Source organism: Hemitrygon akajei, chromosome 10 (genome assembly GCF_048418815.1).
Source record: "Hemitrygon akajei chromosome 10, sHemAka1.3, whole genome shotgun sequence".
Lineage (NCBI taxonomy): Eukaryota > Metazoa > Chordata > Chondrichthyes > Myliobatiformes > Dasyatidae > Hemitrygon > Hemitrygon akajei.
In genome coordinates, this window is record NC_133133.1 from 149,188,512 (window position 1) to 149,210,104 (window position 21,593).

Genomic DNA, 21,593 nt, shown 5'->3' on the forward strand with positions numbered 1-21,593 from the left:
AATTGGATGGTAACGTGCAACTTCTGTAGTAAATTTGGGTAAAAGTGGCAAAGGAATTGCAACTTTATGAGCAACATTGGGCTCTCATCAGAATGCGCAAAGTTTGCTTACTGGTGCCGGAGAGAATATCCAACTGAGCTAGTCCTTCTGTTGTGAATTGCTGCTTGCTCGTTGATTTTGCATATTACTGGCGGTAAGACGGCATTACTCTTTGCTCTTGTATTTCATTTTGCATAGTTAGGCATCCTGATAGCTATTGAGTTTTTTTTTCACAGACTGTATGTCATTCATTCCTCTCTCCATTGTACTTTAGCTTTTGCAGCAGCACTGACACCAAAAATCACCCACACTGCCGCTTGCCTTTTGTATTAATACAAAAGAAGAAATTACTTGTTCCAGTATGAGATCAGACTTTGCTGTAAATTGATCCAATTGATTTAACAATTGCTACAGAGATAATGCTGAAAATTTTTGAATATAATTGTGAAAAGCCACCCCCTTCATATGTATATCTTATCTTCCTGGTACATCTGATCTTCGGCTGTGGTGCTGAAATTACCATTGAACTCAGCAGTAGAATAATGACATACTGAGAGAAGAGGGGGTGGATGCTCTTTACATCAAAGCTCTCAGCTTTACGTCTGGCATAACAGACGTGAACAGATCACTGAACCATCGGCCCAGTAAGCCTGTAAGAATAGGTTTACTTTCTTTAATCGTTTTCTATGATTTTGTTCATTAGTATTCTAAAGTGCTTTTAGTTTAGTTTTTCATAATGCTTTAATTAATAGTTAAACATTTTAAAAAGAACAATACTCTTTGAGGGTGGCAATGCAGGATCAGGGCCTTCGAAGAATGCCTGCCCCTTTGCCTCACGTGATGCTCCTCAGATGCTGAGGGTCGTCTTGTCTGGTATTCTGCATCCAGAAATACTGTCTGGGCATGTGGGAATCACACACGTCTGCAGAGACTGGATCCAGTAAGGTCTGACTCAGTGTGCCCACTGCTCTTGGATATCTATCATGAATTAATTCCTTTGTATATTTATGTGTATTTATTTAAAAACACAAGGCCAGTTACACTCTGCTGTTTGACAATGCCAGTTTATTTTAACAACATGGTGCACACCAGCATAGCAAGGCAACATACAATACTGGGTAAGAAGACTGTGCTCGTGAAGTGTAAGTAATTGATGTGTTTGTTGTGCTGAACTGTCCACACTGGACAAATAAAACATGCATTTGGGCATTCAGGAACAAATTACACTGCTCTTGTACAGTACCATCAGAGCCAAAACATAAAGTAACTAGCTTTATCACCAAAGTAACCTGGCAAGAACGTAGATGTCATATGTTACAAATAATTCTGATTTTTACTACCTCAATGCTTGGTAATCATAGAACAAATCCATTGCAAAGTAGAGGAGATCTTACATTTAATTTTCCTCTCAAAAGTTCAGAAGCATTCTTTTCATTCCAGATTTTTTTATTCCACACTTCTTTTATGATATATAAATCAATGACAATAAAATTGGGAATTGCATTGATAACATGTATAATTTTGAAGCAAACTACTAGTTATTTAAATAATTTCAACAGTGAATGTCTAGTTGAGTTACTGGTGGGCTGATAATGATTACTGACTTACCTCACTGAGATTCAGAATGGAATGCTGAATTGGGGTCGAACAAAATACAAACATATAGAAACACTGCACTACTTATTGGGGGTAAACAAAACCTTGAACATTTGCCCTCTTGCTTGAACGAGATGCCTTATAAATATGTACATGAATGAATAGAATGTTTGGGCTATTAGCCCATTGCCTTTATTTCCCTTTGAACATTTAATGTTCCTCATACCATGTTTGATTGTGTTAATAATAAACTTTAAATCTCTGGTTCCTATGAACAGTAACACACATTGCCACCAAATTATCATGCTACAGGGTAACTGGGCAAAGTTGGTATTGTTAATTCTAAATACATCACTGGCAGGAGAAGAAGTTGAATACAGGCACATTATATAAAGGAATGGAGGGCAATCAACAACATAGTCTCCTTCTAGTAATTAAACTAACCATGCCAGGTTTCAATAGCATACTGCTCAGAAACAGTGGCAAAATGAATCATATTTTTTAATTAAGTGGTATTCTTTCAACAATATTTCCAATATGGAAAGGGATTTTCTAAATTGCCTTTAATTTTTTTTTCAAAAAAATAGTGCTCAGTGAACAGATTGCGAATGGCCCATGAAGCTATGAACCCGACCTCACTGTTCCTCTTCTGCAAGACTTATTTATTTTTACTGTAATTTATAGTAATTTTTGTATCTTGCACTGCTGCCACAACACAGCATATTTCACAATATACCTGATTCAAAAACGACAAGAAAGTGAAAAGGCCCAAAAGATTTTGAACTTTTAAATTTTTGAATAAAATGAAACACGTTGATGTACAGAGATGTGGAAGATGTTTCACCATCATGACATAGGAAAACACCAATGGCACTTAGTGAATATTAGTTATCTATTGGTCTTCATTTGTACCTATTACAATACTGACCAAAGGAGAGAGCACAGGACAAATCCTTCATCATTGCAATATTTATTGAGACTGCTGAAGTAGGTTAATGTGATTTTCAAAAGAATTTTGAAAGAAAAGTACAAATAAGGATCTAGATTTTAGCTAAATGCAGAAAAACTTTGGCTTTCAGCTTTAATCAACTAATACTCGTATGTGCTGCTCTTGGGCCTGGACATTCATTATGATTGATGTGTCTCTATATAATTTTTGCATTATACAATTGTGATTTTGTTTTGCAGAAGAGGAGCTTGGTTTGGCATAATTCACCCCCACCCCAGCCAAATTCAACAGGGTTAATTCATAAATACATCTGAATTTGACTTAGAAAACATTTTCACATTTCCTTATGAGATTGGTTGAAGAACTTGCCCACCTTTAAAACTACCAATGAGTAACAAACCTTATTCTGGACTTGATAATTTTGATGATCGAAGATACACAGGCAGGTACAAAGTCTACGCTTTGCGATGGGAAGGGGGTGAAAAGAAACTGATTTGTATTTTGATAAGAGAAACGCAGGTGAAGTGGTCAGCATTGAACAAGGCATTTTAGTTGATTCAAGATGGGCTGAGGATTGTTTTGTTTCTGTACTAGAGTATGGTATGAGTCCTCAAGCTCTCATTAATTGGCCTTAAGTGCAGAGAGCCCTTTCCACTGTTACCCCCACCACAAATCCAAAAATCCAGCTCCAAGTGATTACTGCTGTAAATGGCCTGCCAAGAGTGTAACATTCAGCCCACAGATGAGGCTTAGGCAGAAATGGACTTTCATATTTCCTGTGATGGTTAATTTATTGAAATTTACTGACTTACCTAGATGGCTTCTCTTTAGGTCATTCACTAATATGAAGTTCCTGTGCTTCTCTTATCTTCCTTATAGTATATTATATTTCTAAATTCTGTACCATATACACATTTGGAAATGGAGTGTCTACACCCAAGCCCATGCTATTAAGTAAAACAGATGTCCTAATATTGAGCTCTGGGGCACTGCACACTTCCCTCCATTCTGAAAACAAATTTTCATCACTTTATATTTCCTCTATATGCTATCCATGCTGCTAAAGCCCTCTTTATTCTGTGGCCTTCAAACTTGAAGACAAAATAGCACCTCATCAAAAACTGTTAGAAAATCCCCATATATATATCAGTGACTTTTCTCTAATTGATTCTCTGTTACTTCATCAAAAAACTTAACATTTTAATGAAGACACATTTACCTTTAACAAATACAGGCCAACTTTATCCACCTTTAATCATGCTTGAATGTGACCCTTTATTTTTCTAGAACTTTCACTGCCACCAAGGTCAAAATGATTGGCGTTCATCTTTTTCAAACTAGTGTTTAACATTTATAATTTTCTAATCTTAACTGAAGTTCCCACAGCTTTAGTGCATTACAACATTATATGCTCTATATTTAAACCTGAAAAATTCAGCACTTATTAGGCTGCTTATCAAAAATTACATTTGTAAAATGTGAGCTTTTAACTATTGGACCAGTTACAGCATTCTTTTATCTTAATTCACATATTTAAGTAGCAAAAGAATTATTTTTGAGAGGAAGATCCAGGTATTTAAAATGACTCATAGAGGCCAAATTCAATGACTGCTGTACATAGGATTTGGAAATAAAACAAGGTAAAAATAAAATTAGCAGGAAGAAAACAATAGAGCTGAGAGTATACAGCTTTAAAAATGTGTTCTTGGCTGCAATCCAAATTGATCTGCAGTTAGAATGACAGGTAAAAGGCTGTGGATAGAGATGATGTTTTTATTGAAGAAAATGGGGAAGGTTGAGCTACTGGAATAATATACAGTATGCTTATTGGTAAAGCATTTTTACATTGGAATTCAAAGACAGAAAATATGATTGCTGTCTTGGTCCACCAGAATTTTAAACTAGAATGGAGAAAGAGTCAGTTCACTGAAATACCACATAATATTAGCAAGCAGAGGAGATTCACTGAAAGGAATCAGAGGACAGGGGTTAAGGGTGAAGGGGGAAAAGTTTAAAGGGAACATTGGGGGGGGGTCCTTCACACAGAGAGTGGTGGGAGTGTGGAATGTGCTGCCAGATGAAGTGGTAAATGTGGGCTCACTTTTAACATTTAAGAAAAACTTGGACAGGTACATGGATGAGAGGTTTATGGAGGGATATGGTCCAGGTGCAGGTCATTGGGACTAGGCAGAAAAATGGTTCAGCACAGCCAAGAAGGGCCAAAAGGCCTGTTTCTGTGCTGTAATGTTCTATGGTTCTATGGAAGTTTGTCTGAAGTTGATTGCCATTTATGAATTATTGATCAAGATAAAAACATTTTGTCTCTTGGCCTCACACTAAAGAGGACATTAGTGTAACTTACAATTTTGTCAGATCAGATTTATGTAAAGCTTTCTTATAACATGGTGCACTGACTATTGCTAACTTGTTTTGTTTTAAGTGGAATGATTTACAGGAATTAGTATTTTTAAAATTAAAGTTCTTTGATGTAAATCAGTACAGGGTAAAAATATTACCGATAGTTCAAAATCTTATTCAGATTTGCTGTTGTCTATTTCTCCTGTAGGAGTTCTCCCATCAGGACCTTTCTGCTTCTGGCATCATCATCTCAAATATCCTCTAATTTTTGGCACCCAAACCGACAAAAGCAGCTACAAGAGGAAGTAATCTTTCACACTTCCCACTGCTAGAATTTAATTTTAGTTAATCATTACAGAAATTATTTTATTAAAAGTAAATTATTTTTAATACCAGAGTGCTCAAGCCTGGGAGCAGCAATAAAGATGACAAAGTGAACAGATCTTTTATTTTAATGCCAAAACAAAATTAGGGTGGAACAGGGTTTTGGTGATTTAGGAGAGGCAAGATGTTACATTGTTGTCCTCTCTCTCATCCATGCCGGATTACTTCTGCAGTAAGGTAAACCAAAGTCAAAGCACAGGGAGAGGAAGAGAGATGGAGTGAAACTTCATGATGTTAGCTAATTATTTGAGCTTTCTGTTTAATATACCAAAATATTGTAACTTCTCTCACTCTTTCTCTTCTTCACTTTCTTGCTCTTCTGCTTCAGTTATGAATTGTAGTTGTGTTTCTGAATTTCTTAGCAACAGCGCTCGCCTCTCCAAGTCAATCACACACTGTAGGTAACAAAAAACATGTCAGTCCATGGTCTCCTCTACTGCCACAATGAGGCCACACGCAGGTTGGAGGAACAACACCTTATATTCCTTCTGCGTAGCCCCCAATCTGATGGCATGAACTTTTGATTTCTCAAACTTCTGGTAATTGAAGTTCCCCCCCCCCCTCACCATTCCCCATTCCCATTTTCCTCTCTCACCTTATCTCCTTACCCGCCCATCACCTCCCTCTGGTGCTCCTCCCCTTCCCTTTCTTCCATGGCCTTCTGTCCTCTCTTAGCAGATCTCCCCTTCTCCAGCCTTTTTCACCAATCGATTTCCCAGCTCTTTACTTCAGCCCTCCCCCTCCTGGTTTTGCCTATCACCTACCACCTTGTACTTCTTCCTTCCATCCTCCCATCTTCCTGCTCTGACTTCTCATCTTTTTTCTCCAGTCCTGATGAAGGGTTGACTGTTTACTCCTTTCCATAGATGCTGCCTGGCCTGCTGAATTCCTCCAGCAGTTTGTGTGTGTTGTAGCAAATAACATTGTTTTGCTTTTGGCAGTGGTAAATGATAAGAATAGTGTACATGCATACATTATTTGCTGACAGTAAAATTAAGCTCATGTTTTAGAGGGTTGAGTCAAGAAAAACATGAACAGCATCTTGCATTATGTGCCTACATTGTAAGATATCCCAAGGTGTTTCACCAAAGTGGAAAATAATGAACTGTAGAAGAATGAAATACAAAAGCAGCTGTAGCTTGTTGAAAGATTAATTTGATGAAGTTTTGAAGAACTAATAAATGGGAAGGTGGAATGGTTTGTAGATACTATTTCAGAACGTGCACTAAGATGGCTATCAGTTCTCCAGATGACGTTGGAAAACGTTGATGAAGAGAAAAGCAAGAGTGGAGAAATGGAAGATACATTCTGGTTAGGAAGGCTGCAGCAATGGGAAAATATAGAACCATGTCAGAACATGTAAATGAAGACAAATATTACAAACTTAAGATTTGGGGATTGATGTCAATATAAGTTGGTGAGAATTATCACAAGCAAGAGAAAATCTGCAGATGCTGGAAATCCAAAGAATACACACAAACTACTGGAGGAAGTCAGCACGCAGGCAGCATCTACGGAAAAAAGTACAGTCGGCGTTTCGGGCTGAGATCCTTTCAACCTGATGGCATGAACAACGACCTCTCGACCCTCTGGCAATGCTAGATGAACAGAATTTAGTGTAAGGTGGGCAGATGCGGAAGTGTTATACATGTTGTTTCTGTTGTCAGAGTCCGAGCCGAGTTATAGTCATAGGCACACATACGAGAGGGCACAGGCACTAGGGAAACTTACAGCATCCTTACAGTAGATTATGAATTCATTACTAGGATTTCTGAAATGTTGGAGGGGAATTAATCACAAAAAATGCCACATCACTTCCCTGTCTAACTGATCAGCAAAACATAAAAGATTTAAGGAACTGTCAAATGTAGGATCATTGTCCAGTGTTGCACCAAATATAAGAGGGCACTGCTTTGAGGTGAAAGAGGGAAAGTTCAAAGGAGATTTACAGGGCAGGTTTATTTTAACCGCAGAGTGATAGGTGCCTCAAATGCACTGCCAAGGGAGGTGGTAGAAACAGATCAAATAGCAACGTTTGACAAGCATTTAGACGGGTACGTGAACAGGCAGGTAATGAGCTAGGGAACACATGTGGATGGCTGGGATTAGTCTGAAACAGCAGCAAGTTCGACACACATATTCCAGGCTGAAGGGCCTGTTCCAGTGCTGAACTGTTCTCTTTCCTTATTAATACCGGAAAAACTATAGCAGCTGGTCACGTTTCGTTTGTTGTTTACGTGATCTAGACTTGTGCGTATTGGCAGTTATACTAATCGTAGAAACAAAAGTGATCAACTAATACACAAAAAAAATGGGTTGGAGGTTCCTAAAGATACAAGGCATAATATAAATTGTTTCGGAGACACAGACCAGGGTACCAGCCATTTTGAGAAATGCAAAATGAGCAAGGGCAAAGAGGATATTAAACTGACCACCCATTATACACCACAGAATATTTTTGTTTTTCATTTCTATTGTTTTCAATATTAATGAAAATGCAGAGAAAATGTACAGCTGATCATTTTACACTCTTGCTCAAAATCAAAACAACTCACAATGTTTTGGAAGTGCTTAGTCAACTTTTGACATTTTCTTGTATGAGGATATATGAGACTAATCCTCCTCTGCACAACATTCCGCATTGCTCTTAACTATCGCAACCCTGACCCATATTTACAGATCAGTGCCAATCCTTATGAATTATTGGAAGGATACCCATCAGCTGAAAAGATCTCACTGATAAAACAGACAGAAATTTTGCTAGGCAGCAGTCAGGCTCATGAATTCGTGACCAGGTTTTGTAATCTTATCTTAAGCAGGCCCCATTTTAATGTGGAAAAGAGCTTCTTGCTGAAATTGAATAAATAGACAGGTGGGGAACACTTGAACCTATGCAAATTTGAACATTAGGCTCCAGCTGTTGTCAACTTGTTCACTGAAGCCCATGAGAGGGCCTTTTACTTAATATCTGTAATACAACTGCCCGCAACTTTACAACACCACCATCAATAATAAAGATTCACTTTATAATAAAGGAGGCAAGGCATCCCAGATTTTTGTATTGTATGCTTCCGTTAGTCTCATGAGACCATGGATTTGCGCCTTGGAAAGTTTCTAGTGTGCAAGCCTAGGCAAGGTTGTATGGATGCATGCTGCAAGTTTCCCCTCTCCACGCCACCGATGTTGTCCAAGGGAAGGGCATTAGAACAATACAGCTTGGCACTGGTGTCGTCGCAGAGCAATGTGTGGTTAAGTGCCTTGCTCAAGGCTTGAACTAGTGACCTTCAGATCACTAGACGAACACCTTAACCACTTTGGCCATGGCCAGATTTGTAGGGTTGTCTAAGAAGACTTACTTTGAGAGACAGTAGAGTTTGAAGGCCGAGGGATAGCTCACATATCTCGTCATCTATTAAACAAAATGGACAACATTACATATCTTGACAACAGCACAAGATTCAGATCATTTAATGTCTTTCCAGGTTATGAATTTCCAGAGAAGCACAATATTTCACAAGTTACTCAGACAAAGGTTTTGGGTTGAGACTGTGCATCAGGCCTGTGGTATAGAGGGGAGATTGCCAGTATACAGATGTGAGAGAGAGGTGTGTGGCAGGTGCTGGCAGGTAATATGTTGAGATGATATGCAGATATGTTGCTTGTCTTTTAGATTGAGAAAACTCCCTAACCGATATCTACAGTAGTCCAACATCCAGAATTTGTCTCCAGTATGAAACATAATAACATAGAAAACCTACGGCACAATACAGGCCCTTTGGCCCACAAAGTTGTTCCAAACATGTCTTAGAAATTACTAGGCTTACCCATAACCCTCTATATTTCTAAGCTCCATGTACCTATCCAAAAGTCTCTTAAAAGAACCTATCTTATCCGCCTCCACCACTGTTGCCGGCAGCCCATTCCATGCACTCATCACTCTCTGAGTGAAAAACTTACCCCGGACATCTCCTCTGTACCTACTTCCCAGCATCTTAAACCTGCGTCCTCTTGTGACAACCATTTCAGCCCTCGGAAAAAGCCTCTGACTATCCACACGATCAATGCCTCTTATCATCTTGTACACCTCTATCAGGTCTCCTCTCATCCTCTGTCGCTCCAAGGAGAAAAGGCCAAGTTCACTTAACCTGTTTTCATAAGGCATGCTCCCCAATATGCTTCTCAGCCTCAGCTGTCTGGAAAAAATGACAATTCTTGGTTTGTCACAAAATAACCTGGAGAATTGTATGCTGTTTTAGTCTCCTTACCGAAGAAGGATGTACTTGTCTTTGAGGGAGTAGGATTGTGGGATTCTCATATGAGGACAAATTAAATCAGAATCAGAATCAGGTTTATTATCAGTGGCATGTGTTGTGAAACTTGTTAACTTAGCAGCAGCAGTTCAATGCAATACACGATAATATAGAAAGAAGAAAAAGATAAATAAATCAGTTAAGTAAATATATATGTATATTGAATAGATTAAAATAGTGCAAAACAGAAATAATATATTTAAAGATGTGAGGTAATGTTCATGATTGATTAGTCCTAGTGTTTAGAGGCTAATTGAAACTCAACAAAATTTCTGACAAGATTATCAGATTGATTTCGGAAAAGATATTTTCCTTGTCTGATGACCTTTGCTTCTCGACTGGGGTAAGGAATCAGAGGTCACATTCTTAAATAAAGGCAAGACATTTAGGACTGAGGTGAGGAGGTATTTCCTCAGTCAGAGCTGGAACCTGGAGAATTCCCGATCACAGAAGGCTGTGAAGGTCAAGTCACTGACTTATTATCAGATGGATAGAAAAATTTCTAGACATTAAAGGCAACAAGTGGAGTAGGGAGGGAGCAGGGATGTAGCAGAGATGGAGGATCAGCCATGGCTATATTGAACTATGGAGCACGCCTGAAATGCTGCAGAGTCCAGTCCTGCCTCCTATTTTGTATTCCTGAGTTTTAATTATATGTTTTCCCTGAAATCCACTGCCTAAAGGATCAATAATCAACAGCACCCTGAAAGCTTGCCATTTATTCTGCACACTACTCACAATCATGTCTGAACCTTTCTTGCATCTTCAATTAGTTTTCTGTATTCCACAGTAGAGATTTGTCTATGTCTATCAGATTTCTTGGTGGATGGCATGAGCCAAAAGCTTCAGAAATATCACCAAAAGTCAGCAGGGGGAGGAGAAATATAAAGGTACCTCATCCAAGAACTTAGCAAACTTGACATTACAGGGACAAAAGACATTAATCAGGCTTCTCTGATGAGAAAAGTCCATAAAGCTAAATGCTGTCAGCTGTGAGATCTTGCAGCAGATTCCTAGAATGGGCTGAAATTGACACAACATGACATTAGAGAAAGAGAGATCTGACCACACTGTACTGGAAACCCTGGAACTGAAGATTGGTATCTTTATGGGAATTTTGTTTTAATGCCACACAAAGTAGAAAAAGAACTGCTGAACTCCTAAAATGAAAACACTGATATGGGTCTTATTGTTAAAATCAACTGATAAGATTTTATTAAATCCAATTTTCCTGAGAAATACTAAGCAGCTCCACAATACACTGAAAATTCATTGTGTCTGAATTTCAAAAATTGCATAAAGATTTGATCAGGACAGATTGTTTTCATTTAATAGAATCATCTGACATAAAATTCCCCTTGTAAACAATGGTGGTTTTCTTCTCAATCTACAATCTGTTACTATTCTCACCACCTCACTGCTTGCTTTAACATGACAACAGTTCTTGTTCCAACATTCTGTTTTTTTCCATGTGGAGCTTGTAACAAAAAGAGCAATTGTGATAGAAAGCTTTGAGAATTGAATCACATTGTTTGGAAGAAACAAGGACATTCTCAGATCCTCATAAATTTTAGGGGTAAACCCTTCTGCCCAACAAAAAGTGTTGGAAAGTGTATGGTCATGCACTTTGGTAGAAGAAATAAATAGGCAGACTATTATTTACACAAGGATAGAACTCAAAATGCAGAGATACAAAGGAACTTGGGAGTCCTTGTGCATGATACCCTAAAGGTTAACCTCCAGGTTGAGTCAGTGGTGAAGAAGACAAATGCAATGTTGGCAGTTATTTCTGGAGGTATAGAATATATAAGAGCGGGGATGTAATGTTGAGGCTCTATAAGGCATTTGAGAGCCACACTTGGAGTACTGTGCGCAGTTCTGGGCTCCTTATTTTAGAAAGGATACACTGACATTGGAGAGAGTTCAGAGAAGCTTCACGAGAATGATGCCAGGAATGAAAGAGTTACCATATGAGGAATGTCTGGCAGCTCTTGGGCTGTTTTCCCTGAATTTCAGGAGAATTGGGGGGGATCTCATAGAAACATTCTGAATGTTAAAAGGCCTGAATAGATTAGATATGGCTAAGTTATTTCCCATGGTAGGGGAGTCTAGGACAAGAGGGCACGAATTCAGGATTGAAGGACATCCTTTTAGAACAGAGATGCAGAGAAATTACTTTAGTCAGAGGGTGGTAAATCTGTGGAATTTGTTACCAAGAGCGGCTGTGGAGGCCAAGTCATTGGGTGCATTTAAGGCAGAGATAGATAGGTTATTGATTAGCCAAGGCATCAAAGGGTATGGGGAGAAGGCAGGGGAGTGGATGACTGGAAGAACTGGATCAGCCCATGATTGAATGGCGGAGCAGACTCAATGGGCTGAATGGCCTACTTCTGCTCCTATATCTTCTGGTCTTATGGTCTAAAATCTGTGGCTGTCCAGATTGTGTACTTGGATGATCTGCTCACATGCAATCAAATGCTTTCTCTCATCTGTAACAGCATTAAGGTAGAGCCAGAAATCCTTAGGGAGGCATTTTATAAGTAAAAATATTAATTAAATTATTAAAGGACAAAGAAAAGCAGCTAGGCACGGTATATAGTATGGTTGGAGACAAGTCTAACATCAAGAATGACTCAGTAGGATCACTACTAATCAAACTGGTTGAGTTCTGAAGGACGTAGCTAACACTTTGGGTGGAGAACAAATGATGAGAGAACACACACAAATGATAAACCTATTTAGTTTCTTTCTCACCTCTCTGGGGAGGCCTCCAGAGTCTTACCCTTAAGTCAAATAACCAATCCTGGTTAAAAGGCATCCAGAAAATTCAATCAGGAGGACCACTCAACATTCTTAAAAAATGACGTGCACCCTAGCAAAGCCACAAATAAGACTGTATGTCAACTAAACAGTGAAAACAGTCTACAACAAACTCTGCTAATTATTTGATAATTAACAAATTAGATCAGAGATATGCAGGCCTGTTACATCCAGTTGTCAATGATGGGGAATAATTAAAATCAACCAACAGATAGAAGATGGTCCGGAAAGATCTCAGTTTGGCCAGTAGATGAATGCTGAAGAGAATGACGTGGCATTAGCAATCACCTTTAGATAGAGATGCCAAGTGAATGGTCCAGCACAGCCTCCTGGAGACCTGCATCATCAATGAAGGCAGTCTTTAAGCAGTTAAACACTCTGGCCACAGGAAAGGCCATGGGATCAAATTGTAGTGCTGGAAGGTGATAGGTGGAACCTGATTGTAATGTTCAAAACTGGTGCTTCAGAACTAACTATCTAAAATACCCCAGTACAGTTACAACACTGGCATCTACCTAGCCTAGTAGAAACTTGCCCAGCTGAGGCTGGTTGCATCGATCAGCTCAACCCCAAACTATCACTAAGATTTCTTCAGCCTATGTAGATGAAGTACTTCAGATGCACCATTAGCAATCCTTTCTTCATGACAGGGTCAGAAATGGGGATATTCTTTAATGATTGTACTTGCTTACATCTTAGTATATTGTATCATAGCGAGAGAAGGACGCTCTGTGAATTAGCCTGTAAGATGCCTGTATCTACAACAGTGGTACTTTAGAAAATACTTTAAAATGCCAATATATCCATGATAGAGTGTAAAATTGTAATGGCAAATAAGGTCAACAACAAACAGCTTCCAGCCTTTAGGATAAAAGGCAGGGAATAATGGGATTAGGAAAATTGGAAGGTAGTTTAATTTGGAAAGTTTGGCAGAGAAACTAAAAGAGTGAATGCCAGAAGGTGGACTTGGCACAGTGACTGACTTTGTCAATTTCTGCACATAATACGATAGCACTAAACAACGTGTCTACTGAGTGGTGAAGAAGACAGTTGGTACATCAATCTTTATTGATTAGGGCATTGGGTACAAGAGCCTTTGTACTCCTTTTGAACATGGAATGCTATGTTACAACTGTACAGGATATTGGCGAAGCCCCACTGTGTGCAGTAATGGTTGCTTAGCTATAGAAAAGATGTAATTAAACTAGAATGGGTGCAAAAAGATCTGCAAGGATGTTACCAGGACTGAAGGGCTTGAGTCACAAATAGAAACTGCATATTCTGGGCTTTTTTTCCCCTGTAATGTAGGTGGCTGAGGCTTGGCCCATGAAAGAGGTATATAAAAATCATGAGGGCCATAGAAATGTTTTTGCAATTTGAATATATAGGGTTCATTGAACACAGGTCTTTAAAGACAAAATACTCTGCAGATGCTGGGGTCAAAGCAACACGCACAACATGCTGGAGGAACTCAGCAGGTCGGGCAGCATCCATGGAAACGAACAGCAAACGTTTTGGGCCAAGACGAAGGGTTTCCGCCCAAAACATTGACTGTTCGTTTCCACGGATGCTGTCCGACCTGCTGAGTTCCACCAGTGTGTTATGCAGATCTTTAAAGAATTTTGTGCAATTCATGGAAAAAGTGCTGTGATGTTCTTACCTACTACCAAAGCTGGACATTCAACTTTCTCTTTCCCCAACATGATTTCTAACTTCTCCACTCGTTCCATTGTGTTTGAACTTTGGGTAGATCTGGGGAGCTCAGAGTCTTCACTCTCTGCCACAGGTAATTCCTCAAAACTAAAGAAAATAGAAAGACTTACATTTGTACATTGTCTTTCACAAACTCATGAATTTTTATTGTGCTTTATACCTTATAAAGTAATTTTTGGAGCAGAAGCATTTGGAATGTAGAAATGTGCAGGATTGGTAGACTGTCAGGCAGTGGCCAAATAATCTGTCCTTGTAAAGTTGAGTGAAAAAGAAATATTGACAGAACGCAGGAGATGACTTTCCTGACACATTCATATAACACTTTTTACTTCTACCTGAGAGCAGAGGAAGCCACCGTTTGATATCCTGTCTGAAAATGAGCACTCGTGATAGTTAATCACACCTTCAGCACTGACCTAGGTTTTCGGTGGTAGGACTTAAAATCAGAACCTTGTAACAAAGAAGGTGTACTACCAAAAGAAAATACCCATCGCACAGTAGATTCCGTACTGTAGCTATATTCATCTTACAGTTAATTTATATTGTACCATGAAAATGATACCTATTTAATGAGCTGTTACTATCATGAGCTATTTGCGGTTTCATATATGATACGCAAAATGAATCCTGAGGAAGTGTCATGTCTTTATCTATTAGAATTTTGAGTATTGCTTTTCCATCCCTTGTGTTTCTTGGCTTTCACTAAGAGTTCTGCACTATTTTTTCTTGTAAAATGAGTAAATAACATAAAGGCTGAGATTTCAGGGAAGTGTGATCAGGGACAGGGGAACGGAGAGCTTAAGTAATGGCCATGGGCTTGTAGATAAGGGTACCAAGGTCGAGTTTTGTAATTCATTCTGGGGGAAGTGGATGCTGATGTTAGAGTAGCACAAGGAGGTGATAAGCATCCTGAGGAGGTTATGAACAAACTCATGCCAGAACAACATAGCATGCGCGATCAGCTGGTATGCGGCTATCGTTGTAATGGAGAAAGCATTTTAATCCTAGCACATTCATACGACATGAAAATAACACATTTTCTAGCTGAGATACAGTAAGATGTACTGCAATGTCAGAATCTGCAACATCAGTTTTCCTCATCTCTGAATATTGTACATTTATTATGTCATTTCCCCTAAATTAGAATGCATTTCAACAATGTTGGTATGGCTATCATTTAACAAAGCCATGTCAATAATATTTAGAAAAATCACAACCATTTTCGGTTAAACTACATGGCTCCATTTGACAATCTTGTTGGTGGATCAAAATGTCCTTGTGCCACATCACAGCGTCTCGGTGTGACTACAGTCTGCCTGCCCAAAGACTGCTTTTCTTTACTCTGGGTTCTGTAGATGGCTTTGCTAACTCACAAGAACTCCAGCCCTAGCTTTAGCTTGCTGATGAGAGCAGCTTAGAAAGACTGGATCTGGGGATGCTGTTTGCTTACAAATCGCATCATGTTGCTTAGACAGCAATCTTCCAAAGTACCATCTCTCTGCCCCATGAAGACATGAGAATGCTTCCTCATGGGAAATTAATTCGCTGGGCATCTTCATTTTACATGAGACATTTTTATGTAGCCACACAGATGGTAAAGATGGTGTCTGTTGTGTAATAAATCAAAGAGGTTTATAATAATCAGAATGAAATGTAGCCTCTGTGGGATGGTTTAGGACTTTATGGCTCCTCTACCTAATAGAAAGAAGATTTTCCCCTCTGAACACGTGGGGGTCTCACCTCTTATTCCTAACCATTTTGTATTAGTTGGAGGGTTGAAACATTTCATCATCTCACCTCTGGAGGCTTCACCTCAGTTTGCTGTGGTGGGTATAAAATGTAATAGCAGGATAGGTTGTTGAATTAAAGAAAGGTGTAGATGAGTAATTGTCTGTGTCATGTTTTTGAGCGTATATGTATTTGGGTAAATGTGCCTGTAAGAGAGCACTATTTTTAGTGGTGTGCAGCTCATCTTGACAGATCACAAGACGTGAAAGCTCCGTTGGCATGACTCAGTTACATGGGGAGCTTTGTTCTCGAGCAGAAATCACCAACAATGCTTTTTAACTGTGAAATAAAGTAGAAAATGCAATAAATACACTGCAGATTAAGGGGAAATTTATGCAGAGAGGACAAGAATTCACATTTCAGTTTGTTCACCTATCGTCAGTAGGTTTTTGGTTTCTATTTCAGATCTTTCCAACATCTATGGGTCTTTTTGGCTTTTTTTCCTAATCTGCTTTGGCAGATCTGCCTCTCCCTTTCCCTGCTGCACAAGACCCCCCTCCAGCAAGTATCTCATTAATTAGCATTTCAGTATCTCTCCAAGGCCTGGAGCTCTCTTCCTCTCCCCAGCACATTGACTTACGTCCTCGGCAGCTGCTACCAGGGCTTTGCCTTTCAGGGTTTGTGGTGCTGCACAGCAAAATGTCAGCAGCTGTGTTCAGTAAAGCCAGGTCTCCTTTCAGCACCTGTACCTGGCTGTAAACCAATGTTATTCAAACATCTTTTCAATCAAATTCATGAATTTTTATAGTAGATTTGATTTGGCTTTACTGCTAAATGTAATAATATTCACAATGCACTAATGATAGATGGAATCTAAATTACAGAAACATCTCTGAATGAATAGGAAATGATTTATCTAATTATTTATGTTTTTTTTAAATTATAGAAAACCTACAGCACAATGCAGGCCCTTCAGCTGTGCCGAACATGTAGCTATTGTAGGAATTATCCAGGGTTACCCATAGCCCTCTATTTTTCTAGGCTCCATGTACCTATCCAGGAGTCTCTTGAGAGGCCCTATCTTATCCGCCTCCACCGCCGTTGCCGGCAGCCCATTCCACGCACTCACCACCCTCTGCGTAAAAACCTGCCCCTGACATCTCCTCAGTGCCTACTTCCAAGCACCTTATAACTGTGCCCTCTCATGTTAGCTATTTCAGCCCCGGGGAAAATGCCTCTGACTATCCATATGATCAATGCCTCTCAGCATTTTATACATGTCTCATCCTCCGTCACTCCAAGAAAAAAAAAGGTTCAATCAACCTATTCTTATAATGCATGCTCCCCAATCCAGGCAACATCCTTGTAAATCTCCTCTGCACCCTTTCTATGGCTTCCACATCCTTCCTGTAGTGAGGTGACCAGAACTGAGCACAGTACTCCAAGCTGCTACATTGCCTCACAGCTCTTAAATTCAATCCCACGGTTGATGAAGGCCAATGCTCCGTATGCTTTCTTATCCACAGAATCAACCTGTGCAGCAGCTTTGAGTGTCCTATGGACTCAACCCCAAGATCCCTCTGATCTTCCACACTGCCAAGAGTCCTACCATTAATTTTATATTCTGCCATCATATTTGACCTACCAAAATGAACCACCTCACACTTAATCTGGGTTGAACTCCATCTGCCACTTCTCAGCCCAGTTTTACATCCTATTGATGTCCCACTGTAACCTCTGACAGGCCTCCACGCTATCCATAACACCCCCAACCTTTGTGTCATCAGCAACTTTACTAACCCATCCCTCATCCAGGTCATTTATAAAAATCACAAAGAGTAAGGGTCCCAGAACAGATCCCTGAGGCACACCTCTGGTCACCGACCTCCATGCAGAATATGACCTGTCTACAACCACTCTTTGCCTTCTGTGAGCAAGCCAGTTCTGGATCCACAAAGCAATGTCCCCTTGGATCCCATGCCTCCTTACTTTCTCAATAAGCCTTGCATGGGGTACCTTATCAAATGCCTTGCTGAAATCCATATACACTACACCTAATGCTCTACCTTCATCAATATGTTTAGTCACATCCTCAAAAAATTCAATCAGGCTCATAAGGCATGACCTGCCTTTGACAAAGCCATGCTGACTATTCCTAATCATATTATGCCTCTCCAAATGTTCATAAATCCTGCCTCTCAAGATCTTCTCCATTAACTTACCAACCACTGAGGTAAGACTCACTGGTCTATAATTTCCTGAGCTATCTCTACTCCCTTTCTTCAAAAAGGGAACAACATCTGCAACCCTCCAATCCTCTGGAACCTCTCCCATCCCCATTGATGATGCAAAGACCATTGCCAGAGGCTCAGCAATCTCCTCCGCTGCCTCCTACATTAGCCTGGGGTACATCTCATCTGGTCCCGGTGACTTATCCAACTTGATGCTTTCCAAAAGCTACAGCCCATCCTCTCTCTTAATATCTACATGCTCAAGCTTTTCAGTCTGCTGTAAGCCATCCCTACAATCGCCAGGTCCTTCATTAAGTACCTCCGCTATCTCATCCGGATCCATACACACTTTTCCACTGTCACACTTGATTGGTCCTATGCTCTCATGTCTTATCCTCTTGCTCTTCACAAATTTGTAGAGTGCCTTGGATTTTCCTTAATCCTGTTCGTTAAGGCCTTCTCATGGCTCCTTCTGGTTCTCCTAATTTCATTCTTAAGCTCCTTCCTGCTAGCCTTATAATTTTCTAGATCTCTATCATTACCTAGTTTATTGAACCTTTTGTAAGCTTTTCTTTTCTTCTTGACTAGATTTTCAACAGCTTTTGTACATCACAGTTCCTGTACCCTACTATCCTTTCCCTGTCTCATTGGAATGTACCTATGCAGAATGCCATGCAAATATCCCCTGAACATTTGCCACATTTCTTCCATACATTCCCCTGAGAACTTCTGTTTCCAATATATGCTTCCAAGTTCCTGCCCGATAGCCTCATATTTCCCCTTACTCCAACTAAACACTTCCCTAACTTGACTTTTCCTATCCCTCTCCAGTCCTATGGTAAAGCAGATAGAATTGTGATCACTATCTCCAAAATGCTCTCCCACTGAGAGATCTGACACCTGACCAGGTTCATTTCCCAATACCAGATCAAGTACAGTCTCTCCTCTTGTAGGCTTATCTACATATTGTGTCAGGAAACCTTCCTGAACACACCTAACAAACTACACCCCATCTAAACTCCTAGCTCTAGGAAGATGCCAATCAATATTGGGGATTTTAAAATCTCCCACCATGACGACCCTGTTAAAGAACATAGAATAGTACAGCATATTACAGGCCCTTTGGCCCACAATGTGGTGCCGACCCTCAAACCCTGCCTCCCATATAACTCCCCACCTTAAGTTCCTCCATATACCTGTCTAGTAGTCTCTTAAACTTCACTAGTGTATCTGCCTCCACCACTGACTCAGGCAGTGCATTCCACACACCAACCACTCTCTGAGTAAAAGACCTTCCTCTAATATCCCCCTTGAACTTCCCTCCCCTTACCTTAAAGTCGTGTCCTCTTGTACTTACCAGTGGTGCCCTGGGGAAGAGGTTATTATTACATCTTTTCAGAATTTGTCTCCCTATCTGCTCCTCGATGTCCCTGTTACTATTGGGAGGTTTATAAAAAACACCCAGTAGAGTTAATGACCCTTTCTTGTTCCTAACTTCCACCCACAGAGACTCAGTAGACAAACCCTCCATGACTTCTTCCCTTTTTGCAGCTGTGACACTATCTCTAATCAACAGTGCCACGCCCCACCTCTTTTGCCTCCCTCCCTGTCCTTTCTGAAACATCTAAAGCCTGGCACTCTAAGTAACCATTCCTGCCCCTGAGCCATCCAAGTCTCTGTAATGGCCACAACATCATAGCTCCAAGTACTGATCCACACTCTAAGCTCATCCACTTTGTTCATGATGCTTCTTGGATTAAAATGGACACATCTCAAACCATCAGTCTGAGCTCATCCCTTCTCTATCACCTGCCTATTCTCCCTCTCACACTGTCTACAAGCTTTCTCTATTTGTGAGCCAACCGCCCCTTCCTCCGTCTCTTCAGTTCAGTTCCCACCTCCCAGCAATTTTAGTTTAAACTCTCCCCAGTAGCCTTAGCAAACCTCCCTGCCAGGATATTGGTCCCCCGGGATTCAAGTGCAACCCATCCTTTTTGTACAGGTCACACCTGCCCCAAAAGAGGTCCCAGTGATCCAGAAATCTGAATCCCTGCCCCTGCTCCAATCCCTCAGCCACGCATTTATCCTCCACTTCACTCTATTCCTACACTCACTGTCGTGTGGCACAGGCAGTAATCCCGAGATTACTACCTTTGAGGTCCTGCTTCTCAGCTTCTTTCCTAACTCCCTCTAGTCTGTTTTCAGGACCTCCTCCCTTTTCCTACCTATGTCATTGGTACCAATATGTAGAAACATAGAAACATAGAAAATAGGTGCAGGAGTAGGCCATTCGGCCCTTCGAGCCTGCACCGCCATTCAGTATGATCATGGCTGATCATCCAACTCAGAACCCTGTACCTGCTTTCTCTCCATACCCCCGATCCCTTTAGCCACAAGGGCCACATCTAACTTAATATGTACCACGACTTCTGGCTGTTCACCTTCCTACTTCAGGATATGGTGCACGCGATCAGAAACATCCCGAACTCTAGCACCTGGGAGGCAAACTACCATTCGTGTTTCTTTCCTTCATCCACAGAATCGCCTGTCTGACCTCCTAACTATAGAGTCCCCTATTACTGCTGCCATCCTCTTCCTTTCCCTACCCTTCTGAGCCACGGCCACTGCCACTTCCCCCAGGTAGGCTGTTCCCCCCAACAGTACTCAAACAGGAGTAGTTATTGTTAAGGGGGACAGCTACTAGGGTACTCTCAAGTATCTGACTCTTGCCCTTCCCTCTCCTGACTGTTTCCCACTTCTCTGTCCCCTGTGGTCCCGGGGACCACTAGCTGCCTATAGCTCCTCTCTATCATCTCCTCACTTTCCTTGACCAGACGAAGATCATCGAGCTGCATCTCCAGTTCCCTAACACGGTCCCTAAGGAGCTGCAGCTCGACGCACCTGGTGCAGATGTGGCCGTCCAGGAGGCTGGGAGTCTCCTGTATTTTCCACATCTGACACCCAGTACAGTGTGTGGGCCTCACAGACATACTTTCTGTTCCTATTCTTCACAAGTAACTTACCTCACCTCGACCCATTATCTCCTAAGCCAGGTTGACCCAAAGTCCTCCTACTCTGTTTCCCTCTACTCCAAAGCCTGCTCCTCCAACGCCCGCTCTATAAAGCTGTCTTCTTTTAAATTCTTCCCGCCTGTCTAACTCGCTGACATCCACACGCTTGCGCAGTCGTACCTCGTGCCTCGTGGTCCGCACAGGAACAGTCGCATGAAAAGACATAAATGCATTATGTGATAGGTAATGTGTCGTCTTTCCAGTAACAGGAGCAACCTAACACAATTGCAGAACTTATTTCCTTGTTTTGCCCGACTGCCCTATTTTCCTGTTTTTGCTTCCTCTATTTAATATAATCACAAAATCTATTCAAGCAAACTGAATATTTACCCACTAAACCAGTTTCCTTCTTACTTGTGCTCCAGGGCTAATTGTGTTCGAGCCATGCCCTTCC

At 40.7% G+C, this 21,593-nt stretch overlaps 1 protein-coding gene across 2 annotated transcripts in view; it reads right to left on the reverse strand.

The window, feature by feature from the left end:
* Positions 1-1,087: 1,087 nt before the first annotated feature.
* nrip2 (nuclear receptor interacting protein 2) overlaps positions 1,088-21,593 on the reverse strand; it is a 40,288-nt gene continuing 19,782 nt past the window's right edge. For both annotated transcript variants that reach the window (XM_073059353.1, XM_073059354.1), the window contains 3 exons: positions 14,117-14,256; positions 8,683-8,735; positions 1,088-5,721 (listed from right to left, as the gene is read on the reverse strand). In XM_073059353.1, coding sequence (XP_072915454.1) covers positions 5,614-5,721; positions 8,683-8,735; positions 14,117-14,256 — 301 coding nt within the window. In that variant the 3' untranslated portion in view covers positions 1,088-5,613. The remainder of the gene's footprint in view (positions 5,722-8,682; positions 8,736-14,116; positions 14,257-21,593) is intronic.